General features: G+C 38.2%; 1 protein-coding gene across 2 annotated transcripts in view; it reads right to left on the bottom strand.

Moving 5' to 3' along the window:
* The window catches only part of PCSK5 (proprotein convertase subtilisin/kexin type 5), a 229,708-nt gene that overhangs the window by 29,156 nt on the left and 178,310 nt on the right, over positions 1 to 22,242 (bottom strand). Inside the window, exons 21-24 of one of the 2 annotated variants that reach the window (XM_066181295.1) lie at positions 9,139 to 9,241; positions 3,547 to 3,683; positions 1,401 to 1,598; positions 998 to 1,066 (exon numbers count right to left, since the gene is read on the bottom strand). In XM_066181295.1, the coding sequence (XP_066037392.1) occupies positions 998 to 1,066; positions 1,401 to 1,598; positions 3,547 to 3,683; positions 9,139 to 9,241 (507 nt within the window). Of the gene's footprint in view, positions 1 to 997; positions 1,067 to 1,400; positions 1,599 to 3,546; positions 3,684 to 9,138; positions 9,242 to 21,578; positions 21,818 to 22,242 lie in introns of those variants that run through there. The other variant, XM_066181296.1, reaches the window with a different exon arrangement.

Here is a 22,242-nt window from a genome sequence, read left to right on the forward strand (position 1 = left end):
TGGAGTTTGTTGCCGACAATGGCATGTGCTGTTGTAAATTTTGCAGAACCAGTAACTCAAATCCTGAAAGTGTCCCAGTCATGGATGGCAACCCTAAATGTGAGAGATAATTTTTTTATGGAAAAGGCATATTTTTACAACCAAGTTTTTCACTTCTGGAATGTGACAAAGCAGAATTCGTGCTTGCCTGGAGGAGAGTGCCACAGCCCTTTGACAGACTCCCATGCCACTATAAGTGTTCACCCAAGATTGCACACACTGCAGCCTATGACAGCCTCACTTTCTCTGGATATTCAGGTAGGAGGAGAACTCCCTGAAACTGTGGCCAAGCTGCAACAGTCACATGGCAAGCACATTATGACATGGAAGCTGAGGTTCCACCTGAATCTCAATCTCCTCTTTTTATTTAACGCTGGTGGTTGCATTTTCAACTTAGTGTATTTCCTTTCTTTTCTATTTCACAGGAACTCCCAATGAACTGCACGTGGATAGATGGAATAGTCTGCACCAACCTTGAAATGTATACAAGGATTCTTTTAGGGCAGTAGCATTATTGCAATATCTTGCTCTTGGATGGAATTTAAAGACTGTCCTTATGTCTATATCCTTGAAGAAAAAGCAGAAGGTGGTGATCTGCTTTAAGACATAGAAAATTTGAACATCTACAGAAAAATTCTGCATCTGATAACAGCTTAATAGCTTCAGAAAGTCAGTAAATCTTTCAGCTTGAGTGTGGCATTCAAATGGAAAAAAATAAAAGTGTTGCAAATTTTAATAGCAAAATTTACAGAAAATTTTTCATATTTATGCTGAATAGAAGCGTTAGAAAATTATTTTAAAAAGAAATATAGTATGGAATATAATTAACTTGGTGAGAAGCCACCTGCACCAATGAATAGTTGCTCAGCACATGCCCTTAAGCTAATGACAAGAGTGAAGAGAACTAAATTTTTCATACCTTAAGACTAACAAAAAGGTTGGTTAAGGGAATATTTACCCTGTTTGCAGTTGCGGCATCCATCTGAACATGGTATGCAGTCTTCAGAGTCAGGATCTTCCACTTCACCTGTGTTTTGCAAATCATCAGTTTTGGGTTAATTCTAGATAATGCAACATTTGGAAGCACTCATCAAGGTTCCTGGAAATAAACTTGATTCAAATTAAAAGAAGGAGAAAGACTCATGAAATTGTTTTCTCATTTGTTTTTGCAAAACCCACTCAGTTGGAGGAAAATACTCTTGCTTTACAATAACATGATACTAGAAGCGGATCAGAGCGGAACTTAAGGACCTCAGGGTCAGGCATGACTGTTTATTTCAAAACATTTTTTAATATGCTTAAGCAGGTTTTTGTAATGAATGGAATAGAGTGTTTGTTATCTCCAACTGAAGGATGCTTACCTTTTCTACAACTATGCTTCTGACACACATTTTGAGTAAGGTAGTAGCCTCTGAAACACCTTTTGCAGTGACTGGAGTCCAGGCACACCTCACAGTGGCCAGGGCAAGGCACACAGGTATGCTCCACGTGGTAGTGACCTGGAGGACAGTTGTCTCTGCACTCCCCATGGTACAGGAAACGTTCCACCCCTCTTCTATCTGTGTGGCAAATAAATGGGAAAAAGTTGTCAGCCACAGAGGGCATTTGCAGTATAAGAAGGAGCTTTATGAAGTTCCAGTGCTGCAGTAGACACACTGACTGGTAGATTTTACAGTTTTACATCAGATGAGATGTATAAAAGTTTCAGGACCTCAAACTTTTCACATTCCTGCAGACTTATGGCATATAAAATGTCATGCTAGCAAACAATTACACTTTACATCCATCAATCTAATTAAAAAAATTAATCCATCACTGAGTTCTCTTGCAGAGGATAAATGAGTATTTGTAATGCATTGTACACGCAGATGTACAATTATTATTAGGAAAGCAAAGTGGCACTTTTGGGCCACTTCACCTTTGGAAAGAGTCAATCTGTGTCCCAGAAGATTAAACTGTAATCCTCATCTTAGTGGAATCATCTAGATTTGAATTTAAATAGCAGATGTGCAGCTATTAGCTATTAAAGCACAAGCATTCTCTAACGCAGGAGAACTGGGAGGTCCCCTGCTCCAAATCCTTCTGAGTCAAGCCTGTGAAAACACACATAACTTCATGCGACATGTGCTGCAATATGAGGAATTTTCTAATCAGTTACCCTACAGTATAAATTACACATATAACTCTGCTAAGTGTATTTTATTGTCTTAACTGCAGAGCAACAATTTGCTTACCAGAATCTGTGTCTGAAAATGCAGAGAAGGCAGCTATAATAGGAAATAGTGGTGCACCATAGCAGAAGTTAAATTTTGTTTATTTTACTTTTCATGCACAAATCTTTAATTTTCCCATCTCCTAAGGATGTGAATCTCATCAGTGTCTTAATTTCTTGATTCACAGAAATACAGAAATATACCTTGGTGATCTCCATAAGGGAGAGACTTTGGGGAACAATTATACAAACTTGCTCTCACATTAGACCTGAAGTACCATTTGAAAATTTCATCTACTGAATCACATTTCCTAAAGTGAGAAAGTCAATCTCATCATCAGTACGACTGCTTAATGCAGCCATACTAGTGTTTGCTTGTAGTCTGGACACTTATAACTAAATAAAGTCTGTGCCATTTTTGATTAAGTCTGAAACGGAAGTAGCAGCTGAAATGAAAGGGCTGAGAATCCATTGTGAACCATCAGAAGACAGCTCATAAAAAATTACTCTTTATCATAAATTAGATCTTAAACACTCATTTCCAAGGACAATTCAGACTAGTTCCACATACTTGCAGGTAATGGCCTCAGGTTTTTGGTTATCAGATGTTAGGGAGACAATAGGAAATAACCTCTAAGACAGAATTTCAAAGTGAGAAGAGTGGTCTTTTTAGAATTTCCACAAAATTCTCTACATTAGCCTTTCTCTCAAACTAAGATCTATAAAAACGTGTGTGGGCGATAAGCTGCTCCTTGCAAAACCGATTTGTTCAGCTGCAGGGACACAGCAATCTCCAGTGGAACCCACCAGGCTTGTTTCTTAGCCTTTCCCAGAGAGATGCTTAGGAAAGCAGCCTGGCTCCCTGCCTGCTTGAGCAAACTGGCTCCATTTCAGTATAGAACATCCTGTGCAGTGGGTGGGGGAAGCATGTATGAAGCTTTCTTCTTCAGAAGCAAGCTATGTAGGTTTTCTGTCCATTTTTTTCTCCCTTTTTCTTGTTTCTGTTTCTGTTAAAAGTTCCTATTGAAAAAACACTAAGGGAAATGCATTAAGTTGAAAGGACTTAATGATGCAGTTTTGTTTTCTTGTACTTAAAAAAAAAAAAAAAAAAAAAAAAAAAAAAAAAAAAAAAGAGTTCCATTTCCCTTCAGAGTCACAAGAAGATGGTGATGTAGATTGGTAGTAAACACACTACTCATTTTCTTGGATCTAACAACTGCCTCTGAGAGCTGAGGGAAAGGGGAATTTGGAGGCCAAGGGAGGGGGAAAAGCTGGCAAAAGGAAATCTTATTTACCTGTTCCACAAGCAGTGCATTTGTTAGGTTCACTTCCACTGCAGTCCAGGCAGGTATGATGGCACAAGTGACATTGCTGTTTGAATGCAAACTTTCCTCTGGGACATTGCATAACACAGCAGCCATCATCAAAGACTCTTTTAAAGAAGACAGAGGCATAATTACAAATTTAGATACTACTTGTTATTTAAATCTAAAAGGAAACTCAATAAATTCTTCTCTCACTATTTACAAGTCTTTGAACGTCAAGACTTTGTTTTCCGGATCTTATTCATTGTATTTACTATATGAAAAGTGTTTTGAACATGAATCTTAGACTCCAAAGAAGATTTGTCTCTGAAATATTTTTCTGAGAAACATCATCTTTTGGTCCTTTACCTAGATGTCCTTATATCACAATCTGTAACAATGGTCCCATGTGTCTGCTAAAAGAAAAGCAACACTTGGTCTTTCTCTGTAAAGGAATAACCCACCTGTTTTACTTCTAAGACAGCCTTTAAAAAGTACTATGGCTTCAGTAATACAGCCTTGTACATGAAGTTAACTATCTATCTGAATACTGGCCTTTAGGAGCTGTATTTTTTAGACTTACATGTTGTCATGACTTAGGAATGGTATTTACCGATTTGGTTTTCCCTCCGAAACACTGCAAACCATGCTCAATTGCCTGCCCTCCCTCCCCCTCCTCTGCTGGGAATGGAGAGGAGAACTGGACGTACAAAAGGTAAAGATCATAGGTTGAGATAAGAACCATTTACTGAAAACAGCAAAGAAATAAGGAAGTGAACAGTAACAGCAACAGTATCAATTACAAAGCTGAAGTACAACAGCAGAACAATTCTCACGCCAGTGCTCACAATGGCACCGCAGGGAACCCCTGACAATACCTGACTGTGCTGTGCTGTGCCAGGCGACCTGGGAAGGGACCACTTCCCCCACCCCTGGAACTAACCGGGCAGTAGTATGGAATGACTTCCATCTCCTAGCCCTGCCTCTCCTGGCTACTGCAGAAATTAAGTCTATCCTGGCTGGAACCAGGACATGATTCATCTCCACATCATCTGTGTCTTGCCCAGATCCTACATCTTTAAGTTATACACACACACACACACACACGAATGGGTACACACATCAGCACAGGTACAATTTCCATAGTCAACAGCTGTCCCTCCAAGATGTCTGTCAAATTAAATTAGTCCAGGATTGTGGGCTCTACCCATCCTAGATATCTTCCAGGGCAGGAGGGCTGGTGTGCTGTCAGCTGGTTGCTGTATCAGGAGCTCACAACTGGTGTACCTGGAACTGGCTATACTCATTGTCCATGGTAGTTATGGAATACTCCATGTGTATGTAGTGTCATTCAGCAACAAATATCACACAGTTCAGCATTATGGACTGTTCTTACACAAAAAATCAGATCCCCTTGAGTAATGCATCGTGTTTCCCTGGCCCTCTACTTTACCCACCAAGTCCACCAGGTCCCAGGGATGGGTTTACCTTTGCTTGATGCAGGACAAATTCAACCTGTCCTTCATAACATTCCTCATATCCACCACAGCGACTTTATCCACTTTTACAGTACCTGGGGTTTTGTTTGAGTGGGGTGAGCTTAACTGGTAGAGCCGTGGGTGTTAATTAATGACGTGGCCTTTGCTTTTTACCTGTGCTACTAACTGGTCTTTTTCTGTTGGTCCAACGAACCTCCACAGACAGTTTACTATCATTTGTTGAGTCAGTGTAAAAGTAGAGAGAGTGCTGGACATTTCTCTTATTCAGCAATATCTAAAGCCAGAGGGATTGCTTTCAGCTCTGCAATTTGACATGATCTACTTCAATATCTTCTGTGACTTTCTGTGTAGAACCCCCTACAGCAGCTTTCCATTTTCAGTGTATCCCTACCGTATGGCAGGAACCTTCAGTAGAAAGAGCATATTACTTTTCATTTTCTTTCAGCCAATTATATAGTGGGATGTTTTCAGCCTGTCACTTTCTCCTCCTTTCTCCTCCTCCTCCTCCAATGATGAAATTTTTTTTGATTGAATTTTTCTTTGGGCCAGTTCACAATGGCGTCCAAGATCCCTGGGCAACTGTTTGAGCTCACTGTGTGATCTGTGCAATCCATTTATTCCATGTAGCATCAGTGGACAGTGTGTGGAAGGGACTTTCCCTTTGAACATCCTGCCATTTGCTGACTGTCAGAGTGCTGAGAGGAGCTGTGCTTCGGTACCAAACACTGCTAAAACAGCTCAAACCCCTCCATAAGCTGTCAGTATGTGTTTTTCAGCTGGGGTGTAGCAGGCTTCAGATCCACTGTGCCCCTGGCTCCAGAACCCCAGTGGCTGTCCTCTACTCTCCCCTGGAGCTGTTTGCCACAGGTTCCAGGAAAGACCATTCTCTCCGGCTGCAGCGTGGAGCACATTCCTTACAACTTGTCCTGTCCTGACTGGCCCAGGGGCTACTGCATAAACAATCTCCTGTTTAATTTGCTCAAAAGCTTGTAGCTGTTCAGGGCCCTTCTAAAAATCATTCTTCTTTCCTGTTGCATGATGGAGAGGATTTACAATCTGACTGTAATCTGGAATAGACCTACTCCAAAATCCACAGCACTTAGGGAAAACTCATGGGGTTTACTTGCTGTTTGGTGTGGACATAGCTGCTATTTTGTTGACCACATCCATTTGAACCTGACAATGTTCCTCTTGTCATTTTGCTCCTAAAAATTGAATTTCTTGGGACTTCCCTTCACCTTAGTTTGTTTCATGGTAAAACCTTTGGGATGATTTGAACTATCTTCTCTCAGTTCTCTAAGTTTCCCCTGTTGTGTTTCCCTACACATACATGATGCTATCAGTGTATTGCAAGTGCTGGGGAGTCTCTGCCTTTTTCAGTGAAGTTTGGGTCAGTCCATGGCAAATAGTGGCGCTGTGCCAAATTACAGAAATGCTCAGGTCTGTTGTTATTTGAAATCTTCATGCCCCACATTGGGTGCCAAACAAGACTGCTGTGGTTTAGCAGTGGAATTCCCCAATTTAGAGCTCCCACCAAAGCACTCCCAACCACCCACTTCTTACTCACTCTCCCACCCCATCAGGTGGGGTGGAGAGAATGGGAAGCACAAAAGGTAAAGAACATGGGTTGATATAAGAACAATTTACTGGAAACTGCAATGAAAAAAGAAAATGAGGAGTAAGAGCAAGAATATCAATAGCAAAGTGTACAGCAGTAGAATGATTCACATGCCAGCACTTGCCTCTGTACCATGGAAACCCCCAGAATACCTGACCCTGCCACACTCCATGACTCTAAAGGGACCCCTCCCACCTGCCCTGGAAATAAGATCAGGTAGCATAGAATAACCTCCCTTCCCTACTTATGCCCCTCTTGTCTACTGCAAAAATTAACTCCATCCTGGAACCAGGACATACATCTATTTGTGAGTACATAGGAGTATGGCTGCTAAATGATCCCCTTTTGCTGGATAATTAAACATTTGCTAAAAAATCCTTTTATGTGATGAAAATCCATGGTCCATTTTTCACTGCTGCTTAATGTCTACTGTTTTAATCTGCTTGGGAGAAAAACAGAAATGCATCAATTCATGCATTGTTCATAGACATCTTAAAGAATATAAAACAAATTGGCCAGATTTTGACCGTGTTTTCTCTCCTAAGGAAATAAGAAAGGAAAGGCTGTAAACTTTTACACTTTTCTAAACTTTTACAGAGATAGGTTTTACCAGTTTGCTATCTGAGAACTTGGGATTCAGTTTCTAGAGAAGTTGAATGTCATTTTGGCCATTAGTACAGGCTTTGAGTACACCTAGACAAAAAAAGGCTTTCCATTATATTAAGACAGTGCATGTTTTCTTGAAGATAGCCAATGGCATTAGAGAATATCTGCAATATGTCTTCATAAATTTCAGTTGCTAAGATCATTTTAATATTTATGCTGAAAGAAAAGGAGAAATGTGACAGAGGTACTGGAGGTAGCTGGACTATGCTTATATGGCATGCAAATATTACTGACTTCAACAACATATGCTAGCTCTAATGATACCCATCCTTAAAAACAGCTCTCACAGTGGAAAAGTACATTTTTCTTGCTCTTTGTTATGTTGCCCTTAATGAGAAACACCTGGTCATATCTTGTCACTAACCTTGGCTCAAACCATAAACAGATGGACAAGGAATCCTGTGATAATCGGTTTGTCTGGATAAAAACCTATAATTTCATTTTTTTTTCTTTTAAAAAAACCAAAAACAACAAAACAAACCCAAGTAGCAGCAGTTTCATTTTCATTTCATTTTCATTCATCAAATGATTTGATTTTATTGCTAAATATATTGACATCTATCCTGGGTTTTCATAAGGAATGCTTTAGCTTCTGGGCAAGGTTTTTCTGCATTATTATTTCTTTTCCTATAGACCTTCCCATTTAATATGACTTTTTCTAGCAGCTTTCACAATGCGCAGAAGGGTCTCAGAAGGCTTTTTGAAACATTAGATAGCAAAATTCAGAATTTTTAGAGAATTTATCATGGTGGTTAGAGCAGCATCCTTCTAAAAGACCACTAGGACCTTATGACTGCAAACACCATGGTGGCTCAGCATAATGGTGCTTGGTCCCCTCCTTGCTTTGTAAATATCTGCATGTAAAGCTCACAGTATAGGTTGCAAGGAGGGAACAGACAATCTAATTTAAATGCCATTGTGAATGGGAGAAATCCACTCTGTAGTTCAGAATCCTGCCTGGATTTCCTCTGCTCTCATTTCTGGTGGAACAGAATTTAAAAATGCTTCCTCACTTATGAATTTGTTCGGACTCCATTGCTCCTGGTATGTCTTTCATTGGCATAGTCATATAATAGATATTTTCAGGTCCAACTGCAGAATTGCTTAGAGATTTTCTTTCCTTGCCTTAGAGGATCTGTCTTATGATCTTGTTTCCTTATCAGTGGAAATGTCAACTGGCTACAACATAATCCAGTGCAACAGAACCAGAGTTATTTGTGTGAGAATACAGCTATGGGTAGGACATGTATAAAACCAGTAGTTTTCTGGAATAGGTGTGACATGACCTAAACATAAACTTATGATTTGCAAAGTCCTGTGGAAAAGCTTCTTTCTAGTTCTGTTTAATCCTCATGGCAGGTTAGAAATGTCAGCCTAACCCCTAATATCTCAGTTAGGGAATGATGTTAAGGTGCTATGAATATCTTCCAAAATCAGCCTCAGCATCCATACTCATGCCTTGAGTTAATTCTCGTAGCTGTGTGGAGCTATAGATTCACTAGATCCTTGTTGTTAAAATTGTCAGTTGAGATTCCAGCAATTATGATTTAGAAAGGATGACAATGAAAGAAAGACTATTTTACATATAAAAAGGATTTTTTTCTTTATCATGCTGCTAAACATAAACTGCTTATGTAGCCAGCCATTTTGTTTACAAAAAAATGGGTTTTTTCTCAAGTCCCCAGGATTTTTTTGCCCTAGACACTTCCTGCTTCTGTAGTCTCTGCTAAACGCAATACAGCCACTTCTCCAGATGATGATGTGAGATCTTTGTCCTGCACTGTGCTAAGAGACAATTACCTTGTGAGTGGGCAGCTGATGCAGTTGTCTGACTCAGGTCCAATGCATGTCTGACAGGATATTACACACAACTGGCATTCTTGAGAATCATCAAGATATTCCCCTGGTAGAAAAAAAAAATATTTCAGATTAATCTTCTCAAAATTTAAAAATAAAACCAAAGGAAGAGAAAAAATTACCAAACCTTCCATGTTGGAAAACATAATGATGAAGAGGAATTGGATGTCTTTTTAATTACTGAAAGGAGCACATTTCCCTGTGGCATCAGGAAAACAAGTACTGGCTCCCTTAGGGAACCAGGATAATCAGACCTGTTTGTTGTTTACTAATTTTTCTTTTCCATGTGAATTTGAGAAAGAGTGATTTTTGTTGTTTTTGTTAATTTATTTTTCATCAGTTGAAGTAATGGGACTTAAGATTCACGAATTACATCATAATTAGTGCTACAGAGGAGTACTCATTATGTAACGTCTATTGAGCATGATTGCAAGCTGCAGCGTAAAGGGTTTGCTGTCAAGGGTGTGGATATGTTACATGAAGAGATGGACTTGAGCAAGCTTCCATCAGCCAGAGACCTGTCGGTGCTTCTCAAACCTCTAGCTATAGCACATTTTGTCTCCCCCACAGGCTGCTGATGGAAAACTCCCCACCTAAAAGACCTAGGCTTGCATTTTGGCTGAAATGAAACTTGGTGCAAAAATGCACATTTGGACCTGAAAGAAAATTTTATATTATATAGATTTCTACCTTAAAACTGAGCTAAAGATATAAACATTTCCAGATCATGAATACACTAGTACTACTGTGCTGCTGAAGTGCAAAATTTGCCTCTTTATTTAGTGAATATTAATTAAAACACTGGTATAAACTGGTAAGCTGCATGCCTAATACCTCCTAGGGCAGAGATTTGGTAAGCAGTATGAATACTTTATCTGTGTGCAGTATCATGTGGGATCAGTAAATTGATTTATCACACAGTTTTATAAAGCTCAAGACTGGATCTTTTATGTCAGTTTGTTTTGGGAAAATTTACTATAACTGAGTCTATATATTTAAGGAATTGGGTGTTCCTTCATCCTTGAGTAATGGAAAAGGCTGGGCAAAAAGTCCTATATAATACATAAAACCTGCAGTTTCTATGGATACTTCAATATCAAGCAGCTCTTTCCACTTGCATTGCTGCTGGAAAATCCAAATCTGACAAATATAGTGAACTTTAGGAATCAAAACTCAAATATGGAATGACTCGGGCTTGACTCTCACTTGCGGTAAGTTCCTTACATTTGAAGAACAAAGGCACTGTACAAGCAAACACTAATATCAAATCAAAACAATTAAGGGAGGAAATATTTTCAAAAATACCGCAAATTATGTTCCTGTCTGTTGTGTTTTTATCAGTTGGGTTTTTACTTATTAAACACTACTAAAAATTGTTATAATAGTTGAAATCTCTGGTATGACACTTGAGCTATGATAGTACTTACATATCTAAGGGGATGGAAACAGAATAGTTATAAAGGCAAACTGACTGGAACATCTAGCCAATGCTGGCTGAGACCTGGGGTACCCAAAACGTAGGCAGAGATGTAATATTTGTTTTGCAATGGTTGTGTTTCTTCTAAAGAGAGGATAAAAGTAAAATACAAGCCAAAAGCCAGTGATAGAACTACATAAACCATGATGACAATATTCCTCAGAGGTTGTACTGGGATCAGTGCTAGCTGGGGAGAAGCTCACACTGGGAGAAAATGAGTCTCCTGATGAGATTAGGGCAAAAGAAGTCTTTGAATGCATACATGTTCACACATTTTTATAGTTCTCATAATCCAAAGAACAATTTGTATACATCTTTATCTGTATCTCTATATATCTATGTATCTATTTCCATGCTTTTATGTAATCCCTTGCATGCCCATAAAGGCCAAACCTTGAATTTTGTAAACTGACTAGCTCTGTGGAATTGATGCAGCATTTCTGAACTAAAACACTGCATCTTTTATGAGTAATTACTTTATAGCAGACTAAAACGAAAAATGTTTGAAAGGCTGTTAGAAAAAGAATTCTAAATTTTTCAAGATGTTACTCAGATAACATTGTTGTATTGATGCATATCTATTATAATACCAAATATTTATAATTCTCACTTTCTAGAAAAACAAAAACCCAACAAAAAAAAATGGACTTCAGGCCATTAACAGATTTGGTTAATATAAGCCTCTTGAGCCTTTTTGATAATTATCCAAAGGATGTAACATGGAATCCTGTGTTCTCAAATGCTTTATGAGATTTTAATATAAAAGTTTCTCATGGTTTAGGTAGCAGTCCCCAATTCTGTGACTTCACTGAGACTCACCTAAACCACATGTCACTCGCTTGCTTCCCTTCCCCCACACTCCCCTCCCCCTTTCCTCTCCGAGGATGGAGTTGAAAATTAGAGGCACAAAAAGATGAAAATCACAGGTTGAGATACAAACAATTTACTGGAAACAGCAATGAGATAATAAAACAGTAACAGCTATAATGTCAATAACAAAAGGTTGAAATTATTTACATGGAAAATAAAACAATACTGGACTGTTTTGCCCTCCACCCTTTCTCTCACTACTAGAAGGACAGAGCAAGTGCTCTCAAAAGTGATGTGAGATCCAATAACATAAGCATCTGGCCATGTCCCCTTCCCAGATAGCATAAGAAATCAACTTTGTCCTGGCTGAAACTAGGACAAATTATATACATACATACATACATAAACATATACATACATACATATATATATATGTAGATACACACACATATATTTGGACAATAATAAAACCATGAAAAAACACGGTATCTGAAAAGACTTCCCACTGCAGGTCTGATGCTTGAGTGTTTTATTCTATTGGATTTACATCACTGGGAAATCTATCAGGGTCAGTTTATTACATAATTGCTTCTCTGATGTTGTTTTGTGATACGTATTAGAAAACTTTTCTATTTCTCCTTTACTTTATTTGCCCACATTATCTGTATGCTTATCTTGTGTGCCAATCCACTGGACCTAAGCTACTAATTCATACACCTCAGCTATGCATTCACACATAGCAGAAGTACTTATTTTTTAAAGCTTTTAGTTATTTCTATGTTATGCCTTTCATTGGAAATGGTGTAATTTATTTCAGCTGTGCTTGGAACAGTGCCAGGAAGACCAGTTCTGGTGCTCTGAACTGAAGCATTTTAATGAATACTATTATAAGAATATGCACCAGAAAATACTTACATATTTGGCCCTCTGAATTGCAAATCACATCTAGAACTGCAGATGAGACATGTTAACAAAAAAATTTTTGGTGAATATTCAAAGAGTTAACACTGAAATTCAAAAAAGAAGACTTTGAAACTACTCCACAGGGCAGTTCAACCATCTGCCAGAATTCCTCAAATGCAGTTTATTTCTTTACAAATCTCACTAGATAAATACAGGCTGTCAAAGCCTCAATACTTTTATTCTTTTCTGTATAAGAAATCTTTATCTGTCTAACATACATAATAGAGGAATGTGCATACATAATAGAGCAATGTGTCTTCACTTAGCTTTCAATCAGGCAATGGTCATCAGAAACTTTGGATCATCTCACTTTTATCATTCGTTATGGTGTTAGTTCTGTTACATTGTTACCATGTTTAAAAACATTCATCACATTGTTAAAAAAAGGAATTGGAGATTTTGTAGGAATATGTTAACAGACTTGATTTCTCATAATAGGAAGATTTTAAAGTAAAATTTTTGTGTCCAAAGTTAGAAATGTTTAACTCCACATTTGGACTACATCAGGTTTCCAGTTGTGCTTTTAACTGCATACAAAATGCTTAGTTAATACTTAATGCTCAGTTCCTATCAGTTCATATGATGCATTTTAAAGTGAGGTAAAAACTATTCCTTTCATTAAGGAGGTAGAAATCTGAGTTGCAACAATATAATCAAATTAGTTTGCCATAGCAAACTAGAACCTGTCTCTCCTGAGCCGCAGTCTGGAGCACTTGTCATGGTTGCTAAGCCATTCTGTCTTTGCATCAGCAGCATCAAGTGTACCTTTATTTTATCACTATTTCTCTCTTGCTTTCCAAAGCCTGTGCCATTCATTGACAGCACAGGATATTTCTGGAGATCACTTAGATGAGGGTGTGAATATCCCTGTCAGTTATGCAGGGAGGTACAGACTTATATGTGCTGGCCCTCACAAATCCTTTTCTCTTGCAGTCCCTCTGTGAGACTTTGTCACGGCAAGTCATGTGTTACTTCCCCACATTGTTTGATCAGAACATCACTTCATCTAATTTTAAAATGCTCTTTATTGTCTATAACATTGCTGCAATGGCTTTTCCTTGAAATCAATCAAAAAAACTACCTTTTCCCTCTCCATTTTGCTTGTTTACTTTCATGGAAATCTGGATATGGATTTCATACTTGGGTTCACGGTATGTAATGTAAATAATAATTACAACAACAACAACAACTTATGGGTTATAAAGGTTTGACAAAGCAGATAAACAAAACCTGCTCAGAATTGCTTTTCATTCATCAGCTGTGAGAACAGAAATAAGTTGGTTTTAGGGAGTTCCCTGCTTTTTCTCAAGTTTGGGTATGATACATTTTATTTTGTCTGGCTTGTGGGATCAGCCTGAAGAAACATTTATTCATAAAGTGTAAGTAGATAACCAAAACTAACTTGCATATAAAAATCCATGCTAATTCACCCTGAAGATTCTTTTAAAAGTTTCTCCTTTGCTTAGCCCAAGGTCTTGGTGTTTGATAGATTGCAGCTCCCTAAAAAAATGTTACTATAATGTCCATGTTGAAACATTTTCAAGATGAAGAGATTCCCTCTACCCTCATATTTGGCAGTTGTACAAAATTTGCATCTGGTTCCCAATTATTTGTCTAGCTTTGGTTTTAGGTCGCCTGTTACTTACACAAAAATCAAATTTCTGTCTCTCCATTCCAATGTGCAGAAGGGACAAACTTTTGAATATTATGATTTGAGATGATGAGGATTCAGGATTGAAAGTCCTCTTTTCAAAAGTGCTCTAGGCAGTGACAAATGAGAAGGCTGAAAATAGGACATTGATTCCTAAGTCATTAAATCTCCCCCTTGTGCCAAGGGGCCAAGAACCTGGAAAAGGATTGAACATCTCTTCCGTGAATAGCTGTGTGCTGGGTCTGATATAATGATTTTAGGATAAAAGGCCCCTTTGCTGCAGGATTAGGTGAGATCACACAGAATGACTCAGGTTAGCTCTAATCATGACAGTGAGGAGTGAGGAAATTGCCTTCATTCAACTCCAATGTCTTACATGGCCCTCCGTGCTTTCCCCTGAAGAATATAAATGTTCACATTAGCCAAAGCTGCCTTATTTATTTCTAACACAAAGGGACTTTCCCTTCCCCTTTACAAGGTGTACTTCTCCCCCCATTTCTACATAGTATTCATACAACTGTTGTTAGAAACCCATTGAAGAGCCAGAGCCCTCAGCAGTACTTGGTGAGCATAAACACATCCCAGAAAGACTTTTTCTTTTAAAATCACCTTTAAATCTCCATTTCTACTATTTTTAGGCATTTAAAAATATTGTTTAAAACTCCATTTGTATTAATTATGTGGATACCTGGAAGCATAAGCTGGCTGGGTTCCTGGCTTCTCCCCTTGCCTATGAAAGCACGTATGTCAGAGCCTGGCAAGGTTTTCTGCTGCTCACCTATAGCCTGAAATTTGACAACCCCACAAGAAGGGGGGAAGGGAAATAGAGCATGTGGATCTGCATCAATAAAGCTTTGGTTTACACCCTTCTCACTTGTTGAAGGAGGGAGAAATACCACAGCACTCTCAAAATTTTAGACTCACAATGGAAAAAAATACACTCAACCTCCCTCTCCATTTCTTGAGCTTTCCAACTGGAAATTTTCCTGTTTTGTGTTTTCAAGCTTCCCATTCTTCATAAAAATCAGTAGCTGAGAATCTTCTAAAGGGCAGTGGAACAAGAAACCTGAACCTGACTGAAAATTATTGCACAGTGCTGATAGTACTGCTTTGGAAAGCTAGGTAGTTGCTTGTGAAATACAGAAACCAAATGTAGTATGCTTTGAATAAAGCTGATGTTATTAGCACATGGAGTACACCAAAGATAGAATGTTTTAGTACTGGAGGAACACACATCAGAGGCAACCAAGGCGTCAACAGCATCTGTCCTGTGTTATAAAGCAAGGAGCATGTACTTGGCACACACAGAGCCTTTCTGACCACTGCAGGATTTCTGTAGTCTGATTTGAAAAGACATAAACCTGAAGTGGGAAGAGATGGATGTTTTGGGGCAGTATTCCAGTGATGTCATCCATCTTAGGTTAAGAAACTCCTGCACAGGCTGCTCATACTGGACATCATCAATTTAATTAGGATATGAACAGAGATCTGCTGATAACTGGGCAGATTTTAGCAGGCCAACTATTGTCCCAAGGTGTAACAACATAGATTTGCACTATTAATCAAATGCAATTTCTGTGTGAATTGCACAGAAGACATATTAAAGCCGGAAAGAAACCTTCTGTAAAGATACAAGTATGTCCTTGGAATTAAGGAGCAGATCAAATTAAATCTTTTAATGAGTGGTATAAAAGTCTAAATTTTATTCCCATCTGCCTCCTCAATACACTTACACTGGTGATCTTTCCTTTCTTGAAATCTTCCTTAGCTCCCGGTCTCCACTATAAGCACCTCTGGATAATTTTTTTTTTTATGATTACAGACTGCATTCTCTTTAACAATCACATATTCCAAGTTGATGATACAGCTCTTTTAATTCAGATGTAGCTGCAGAGAGGCTTTGTGACACTGTTTAGCAGCAGGAACTAATTTTGAATCCTCCTTTTAGCCTTGAGAGTGTTCAGAGAGGCTGTGCTAAAGGCAGAAACACCAAAACTAACATTTACACAACTTCATTTTGGTATGGCCTTGCTCTTGTAGTAAGAAAAGGGGCTACTTTATTTAGGAATGAATATCTGAGTTATTTTTGTGGTTTTATCCAGTGGCATTGCACAGAATGGTCCATTAGCATAGTCATGAGCATGACAGATGACAGCAATCTGATCCGTGGGGATGGCAATCAGAAGCTAGACTTTCCTTCCAACCCACATCTCAAAGAACATCTGCAGGCATCAGGAGGAGGGCAGTGGGCAGGCCAAGTATAGACAACTGTAAATCAAAAAGTTATGCAGTATTATCTGAATTATAGTTAAATCACATTATTCATGCTCTAGTAAACATTCAGTGTTACTGCTGAATTTGCATGGTAGCCATTAATTCTCCTTGGGTAAACAAGTACTCACTGCTTATCAGTGCTCTGCTTCTCAGTGCCAGGCTGATTGGAAAAATGGGTACATAATCACCTCATTGCTCTCTACTGTGTTTTCTGATGCCTGAGTGGTTTTTGCTTTGAAAAGTGTTGCTGGTTTCCCAGAAGACCTTCAACAAATCCATCTGCCAAACACTCAGAAAAACCAATAGATGACTGTATGAGGGTCATTATTCTAAGCTTCCCATGTCATCTGTGGCAGCAAATACATGACCTGCTCATGTATTTTTTTGCCAAAACCCAACAAAGACCAGCCTTTGGTGCAGCATTTGTTGAGTCTGCATTTGTTGCTTACCAGAATTTTTTTAAAAAATACTCAGAGCTTCCTCCCCATAATATGTTTTCCTTTGACTACAAATCTCATTCTAAAAGTGAAAATTCTGTTTTTTTATGAGTAAACACTGCTTTTTAATCCAGGAAAGAAGTCCTTCAGGATAATTTCAAGCATAGCTCAGGTATTAAACATTAACTACGAGGTGTTATCTGGTACACTCACACATCAGATGAACATTATTGCATTCTCTCTGGCTTTATCCTGAGGATTACAGAACAATTTCCCTAGTAATACTTCATGTTACTGTGCTCTGAGAAACCACAGAATATCCAAGGCCTTTGGTAGGTTCAAATCCTCTTTGCTCATTGGTGTGGAAACAGTGTTGGCGATGAGTGTGTTGGTTGTACTTCCACTGGTTGGATGCTACACTAATGTTCAGAGCCTTAGTTTGCTCTTAGGGACACTACACTTACAACTCTTTAGTTTTTGCTAAGGAGAAGGATTTAAGCCCCAACAGATCATCAAGACAGGTGGTAGTAAATAATCAGATAACATCCACTTCAATAAAAACCAGAAATCTCACAAGTTAGTTTAAGTAAGATATATAATTAAAATTACGTTAAACAGATTCTTTTCCCTAGTAAAGAAAATACTCATAAAAAATATTTTCAACCCTTTTTTCACAAACTGAAATTCCCTATTCTGAAAAAGGTCATGCAAGTTGTGCATCAGTTTCCTTTTGATGAAAACTTGACTAAGTTTTTATTAGTATGCTGTAAAACTTTTTTAATGTTTGCTTAAAATATCCAAACATCTAATGGCAAAACTTTTCTTGGTTAACTCTGTACCAGTGACAGCACAATGGCATATCCAATATAAATATAAGGCATGGTAATTGATCATAGACAAGTTATTGTTCAGCAAGTTGCACCGCAAACCAGAAGCTTTGACTCATACAAGCAATCTCTTACACGTCTTTACAGGAATCTCGAATTTATAATAGGCCTTCTTACAACAATTCAGTTCATTAAATACAGTCATTAAAAGCTAACAGACAGCTACTAAGAGAATTAACTTGGTCATCAACAGTTGTAACTTGCATTTAGTGATGAGCGAAATTACTGTAGATAGCTCTAGTGCTTCTGCATGTAAGTTTACCCATACCTCTGTCAAGCCCCTTACAATCTGACAATGTGGCACAAACAGCAGCCTGTTATTACATAATAGATTCAATTGCAAGAAATTTGACATGACATTGTAAAGCTGGAATCACAACAGAGGTTGGAGTAGTCTGTAAGGTCCCATAGGGAAATCTGTACAAGGAAACAGTGTCTTTCACAGAGGGGAAGTTTGCAAAGCCTCCCCAGGAGGAGGCTAGGAGTGCCAGGGGACACAGGTGAGTGTGGGTAGGCAGGGGCTAAGCCAAATGTCACAGGAGCGGTTGGTCAGAAGCATAAGATTTCCACTGACCTCTTCTGGCATCGGGTCCTACAGCACTGGTGTGTGGCTGAGGTGAAGAGCTGCAGCTAAAAAGGGACTAAGGCTGGAACTCCATTGCAGAAAAGGAAACATAAAATGACACCCCCACACAACAGGTTTGGCAGGACGTTCTGCAGGTCTGGGGTATGGTAAACTCTCTTTAGCATGTATGACTACATTTTTTGTTGTTTTTTTTGACTACAGTCATCTATATTTAAAAACTTCAGAACTTTTAGTGAAGAAAAGGTCTAGATGTATGTCCAATTTGCATTTAAATCAAGGGTTCTCCTAGACAAATATGAACTGGGAAATACCATGTTCTAACTATAATGACATTTTCAATTTGTCATTCCTTTTTGACTTGTGGTACAAATAAAATGAAATCAGTGAACAGATTTAAACTGATGCCAAACACAGTCTTTCCTGACATAGGGCAAATTATTATTTTGTTCATACTTAGTAGCTTCTGATCTTTCTGAAATGGTCTGTATCCTTTCTGTATGTCATCAACAGTGTCAAATACTGAACACACCAAACTACTGATCATTGAATCAGAGAGGAAGGAGCAATCACCTCAGAAAACTCTGCAGGTGGGAACAAACTAGCTTCTTTCAATTGCAATCCTGTTGCTGCAGTGATCCTGTAGTACAAGGACTAGCTATAGGCTGCTTACAAATTTTGCACGTTTCTGACAACAGCTATTAAGGCATAACAAAGAAAGATGATCAAAGAGTCTGAGCTGACACCAGAAAATTCCAATTTTCAGCCTAAAACACAGATTTATCCTTACTTGTCTGCTCATTTGGAAGACGAAGGTGAGGTAGGAGCTGAAAGAAGCAGTTCTTCATAGAAGACTCTAGGCAGTTTTTTTTCCAGGTGTGGTCTCACCAAACTACTGCTAAGAATGTGCCATCCCACATATGCATGTTTCTGGGCACTGACACAGATACTGTAGGAATGATGACTAACTCATTTTGAAGCCAGGTCAAAACAGGTCAGTGACAACAAGATGTCTAAGGCCAAAAAGTGGTGGGTTTTTTTTCAGGAAATTCTTTACATGGCTTCAAATGTGCTTAAAATGCAATCTGAATTTATGACCCCTTGGATAAACTGCCCTTTTGGTCTCCACTCAGGCTGTGGGATTGAGTGGTGAACAAGAGCTCATGTCAGTGAAGGAGCTCACCCTGCAGGGGTTACAAAGGAGGCTGCACAGAGCCCTTTTGGTCTGGTGCTGTTCAGGGGGCACTCTGTGGCTGTGATCTGAGCTGCAAGTGAACAGACACCGACACAGCACTGTGCAAGCGGCCACTCTGTACAGCTGCAAAGATGAAACCTACCTTCTTAACTGCCTGAGCCAACAGGTAGTTACAAATTTTGTTTTTTAATCCTGAACACACAACAGATTAGATCCATCACAAACTTTTACAGATCAGAGGAAGTCAACATAGTTACCCTTTAGGGTTCAGATATGGCTGTACTGTTACTACACAAATGGCGTTCTCCATGTATACCAGATATTTCTGCAATCATAAATTCCATCACTTATAGTAAAAGAAGTCCGTAATAAAATTAAACACCCAGGTATCTAAGTGATCTATACCACAGAGCTCCTACGCCTTTCAACAAAGATATATGGATCAACATGTTTTTCCAGACCAAAAGAACAGGAATTTAGGTTAATTTAATACAAAAAATAAAATATGGAATAACATTGATTTTGGCCAATATCAATTACAACAGAACTACCCTATTTTACAAATAACAACTGAACATTTTACACATGTACAGTATTTTTTTCAGTAAAAATGAATTTCGTTATAACAATGTCAGTTTTTTTAAAGAAAACAAAGTTATTAATTTCTTCTCTATAATAGTGTCAGAGACATTTGTAAGTATCCAAACAGATTCTTTACAATCCATTACATAATTAAATCTCAATAGTGAATATATATTTATTTATAACATATATAATATTAACTTAAACTTTGAAAGCATTATGTTCTATTTAAACATGCTATACTGAAAAATGAGGCAGTAACAGACTAGTAGTTAAACTAGCACAAATTTGAATGTTTATCAGGAAATTAGCAATGGGCACCAAAAGAGCTTGACTGCACTCTTGTCATACTGAACCTGGCTGAAATAGTTTATCTGCTCTCTGCTAAAGAGGACATTACCTCTAATGGTTTGAATGAGTTTGCTTGTAAAACATCCGCAGTCATTTTTGATCCCCTTTATTTTCCAGGATTTTCATGCTTTAACAGCTGAAATCCACTTTAAATGCAGATTCAGGCCCATCACAGCACCAAGAGAACCACTGATTTATTGCCCTACATGCAATTTTTCCTGGAAGTGTATTTGGCACAATTATAAATCCAGTCCTGTAAACACATCCTATCATATACAGTCACACTGGCATCTACATATGGGCACTATGAAATAGTTCCATGTATCTGTATGATAATATCCCCTTTTTAAATGAACATCACAAGACAACAATAATTTATGCATACATCTTACATGTTAGCAATGTTTTTTGACTTCTGAGCATATACATTACTCTCACTTATGCAAATCAAGAGAAGTAGTATATTCTAAATTTGTCCACTACAGGAACAATGGGTTTCTTATGTTTATTTGAAATAGCTTTGACAATTTAAAAAAATAAAATAAAAATCCTAGCATATCTGTTAATAAGCCACCTGTCTAAAAATGAAATCTATATGACCAAAACCACATTTTGGGCAAACATATATACATACCGCATGTGATACAAAAACCAGCATACAGCAGAGGAAGTAAGAAAGAAATGTGTGCAGAAAATGTTCACTTTCCATTTTTCAAAATAGTGTTACAAAAGGGGCAGAACTTAGTCCTGCACTAATGATGTTACCGATCCCCTCAGGAACTCAAGTTCCCCCTGTCAATACACACAGCACAAAAAAAGACTAATGCAATCTTTTTTGTATTGTTTAGTTTTAATCCATGTAAACTTGTGTTGTATTCTTGAAACACTTTTTAAACATCTTGAAGTGTAAAGAAGCAGGAAAGAAGGGAAGAAAAAGAACCTTCAAAAAACAGGAATAATCCTGAGGTTGACAGGAAATCAAATCAAGAGTTAAATGTTAATTTTGGCATCAAATGCTTTGGTCACACAATACTGACTCTGTGATCCTGGATGCTCAGCTCTAGACACCCAGTTATGAAAGGTAGGTGTGTTGTAGTTTTTCCATTTAAGTTCCAACAAACAGTTCACCATCTCCCCAGACAAAGAGCGGGGAGAGGGAGAAAGGTGGCTTGCTTTCTTTTTCTTTTTTTTTTTTTTTTTTTTTTTTTTTTTTTTTTTTTTTTTTTTCCTTTTTCAGTAATATGGATTAATCTGTAAGTCTACAGGAGGAGGAGGAAGATGCTGGGAGGTGTCAGTTCACCCCTTTTGTTTACATGTTCTGCAACACAACTGCTGAAGCACTTTCCTCTGGCAGAGATTGTTCTTTTTCACCAGCATACAGAATCCTCCCTCGGCCCAGGACTCTTCCGTGGCTTCCAGAGGGTAGCAGCAAGAGAAGGAGGGGAGTTTGAAGGTTTGGAGAGTACGGTGTGTACAATGGAGGAAGGTTTAATTGGTCAGACATGCAGATTTGGTTGAAGAGACCATTCAAGAGCAGGTAGCAAGTAGGAAATTTGGTCCATCAAAAGGAATTTCAGTCAACAACATTTTTTTTTTCAGGAAGACATATTGTGTAGTCCAACAGGGAATGATTGATATCCATTTATGAAAAGGAAAAAAAGATTAGAAAGAGAATAATTAGAATACAGTGATATTTACAGCAAAGGAATTTGCTTTCAATTTTTATTAATTAAAAGAATAAAACAATCAAACCACAGAAAAAGAGTAAAACATTCTCAACAGACATGCAAATCCTGTAGAGTGAGTCGATTGTAAGGCATTGAAATGAGACCCTCTC

Source organism: Chamaea fasciata, unplaced genomic scaffold (genome assembly GCF_029207755.1).
Source record: "Chamaea fasciata isolate MVZ Bird 193981 ecotype frontalis unplaced genomic scaffold, bChaFas1.0.hap1 SCAF_4, whole genome shotgun sequence".
Classification (NCBI taxonomy): Eukaryota; Metazoa; Chordata; class Aves; order Passeriformes; family Sylviidae; genus Chamaea; species Chamaea fasciata.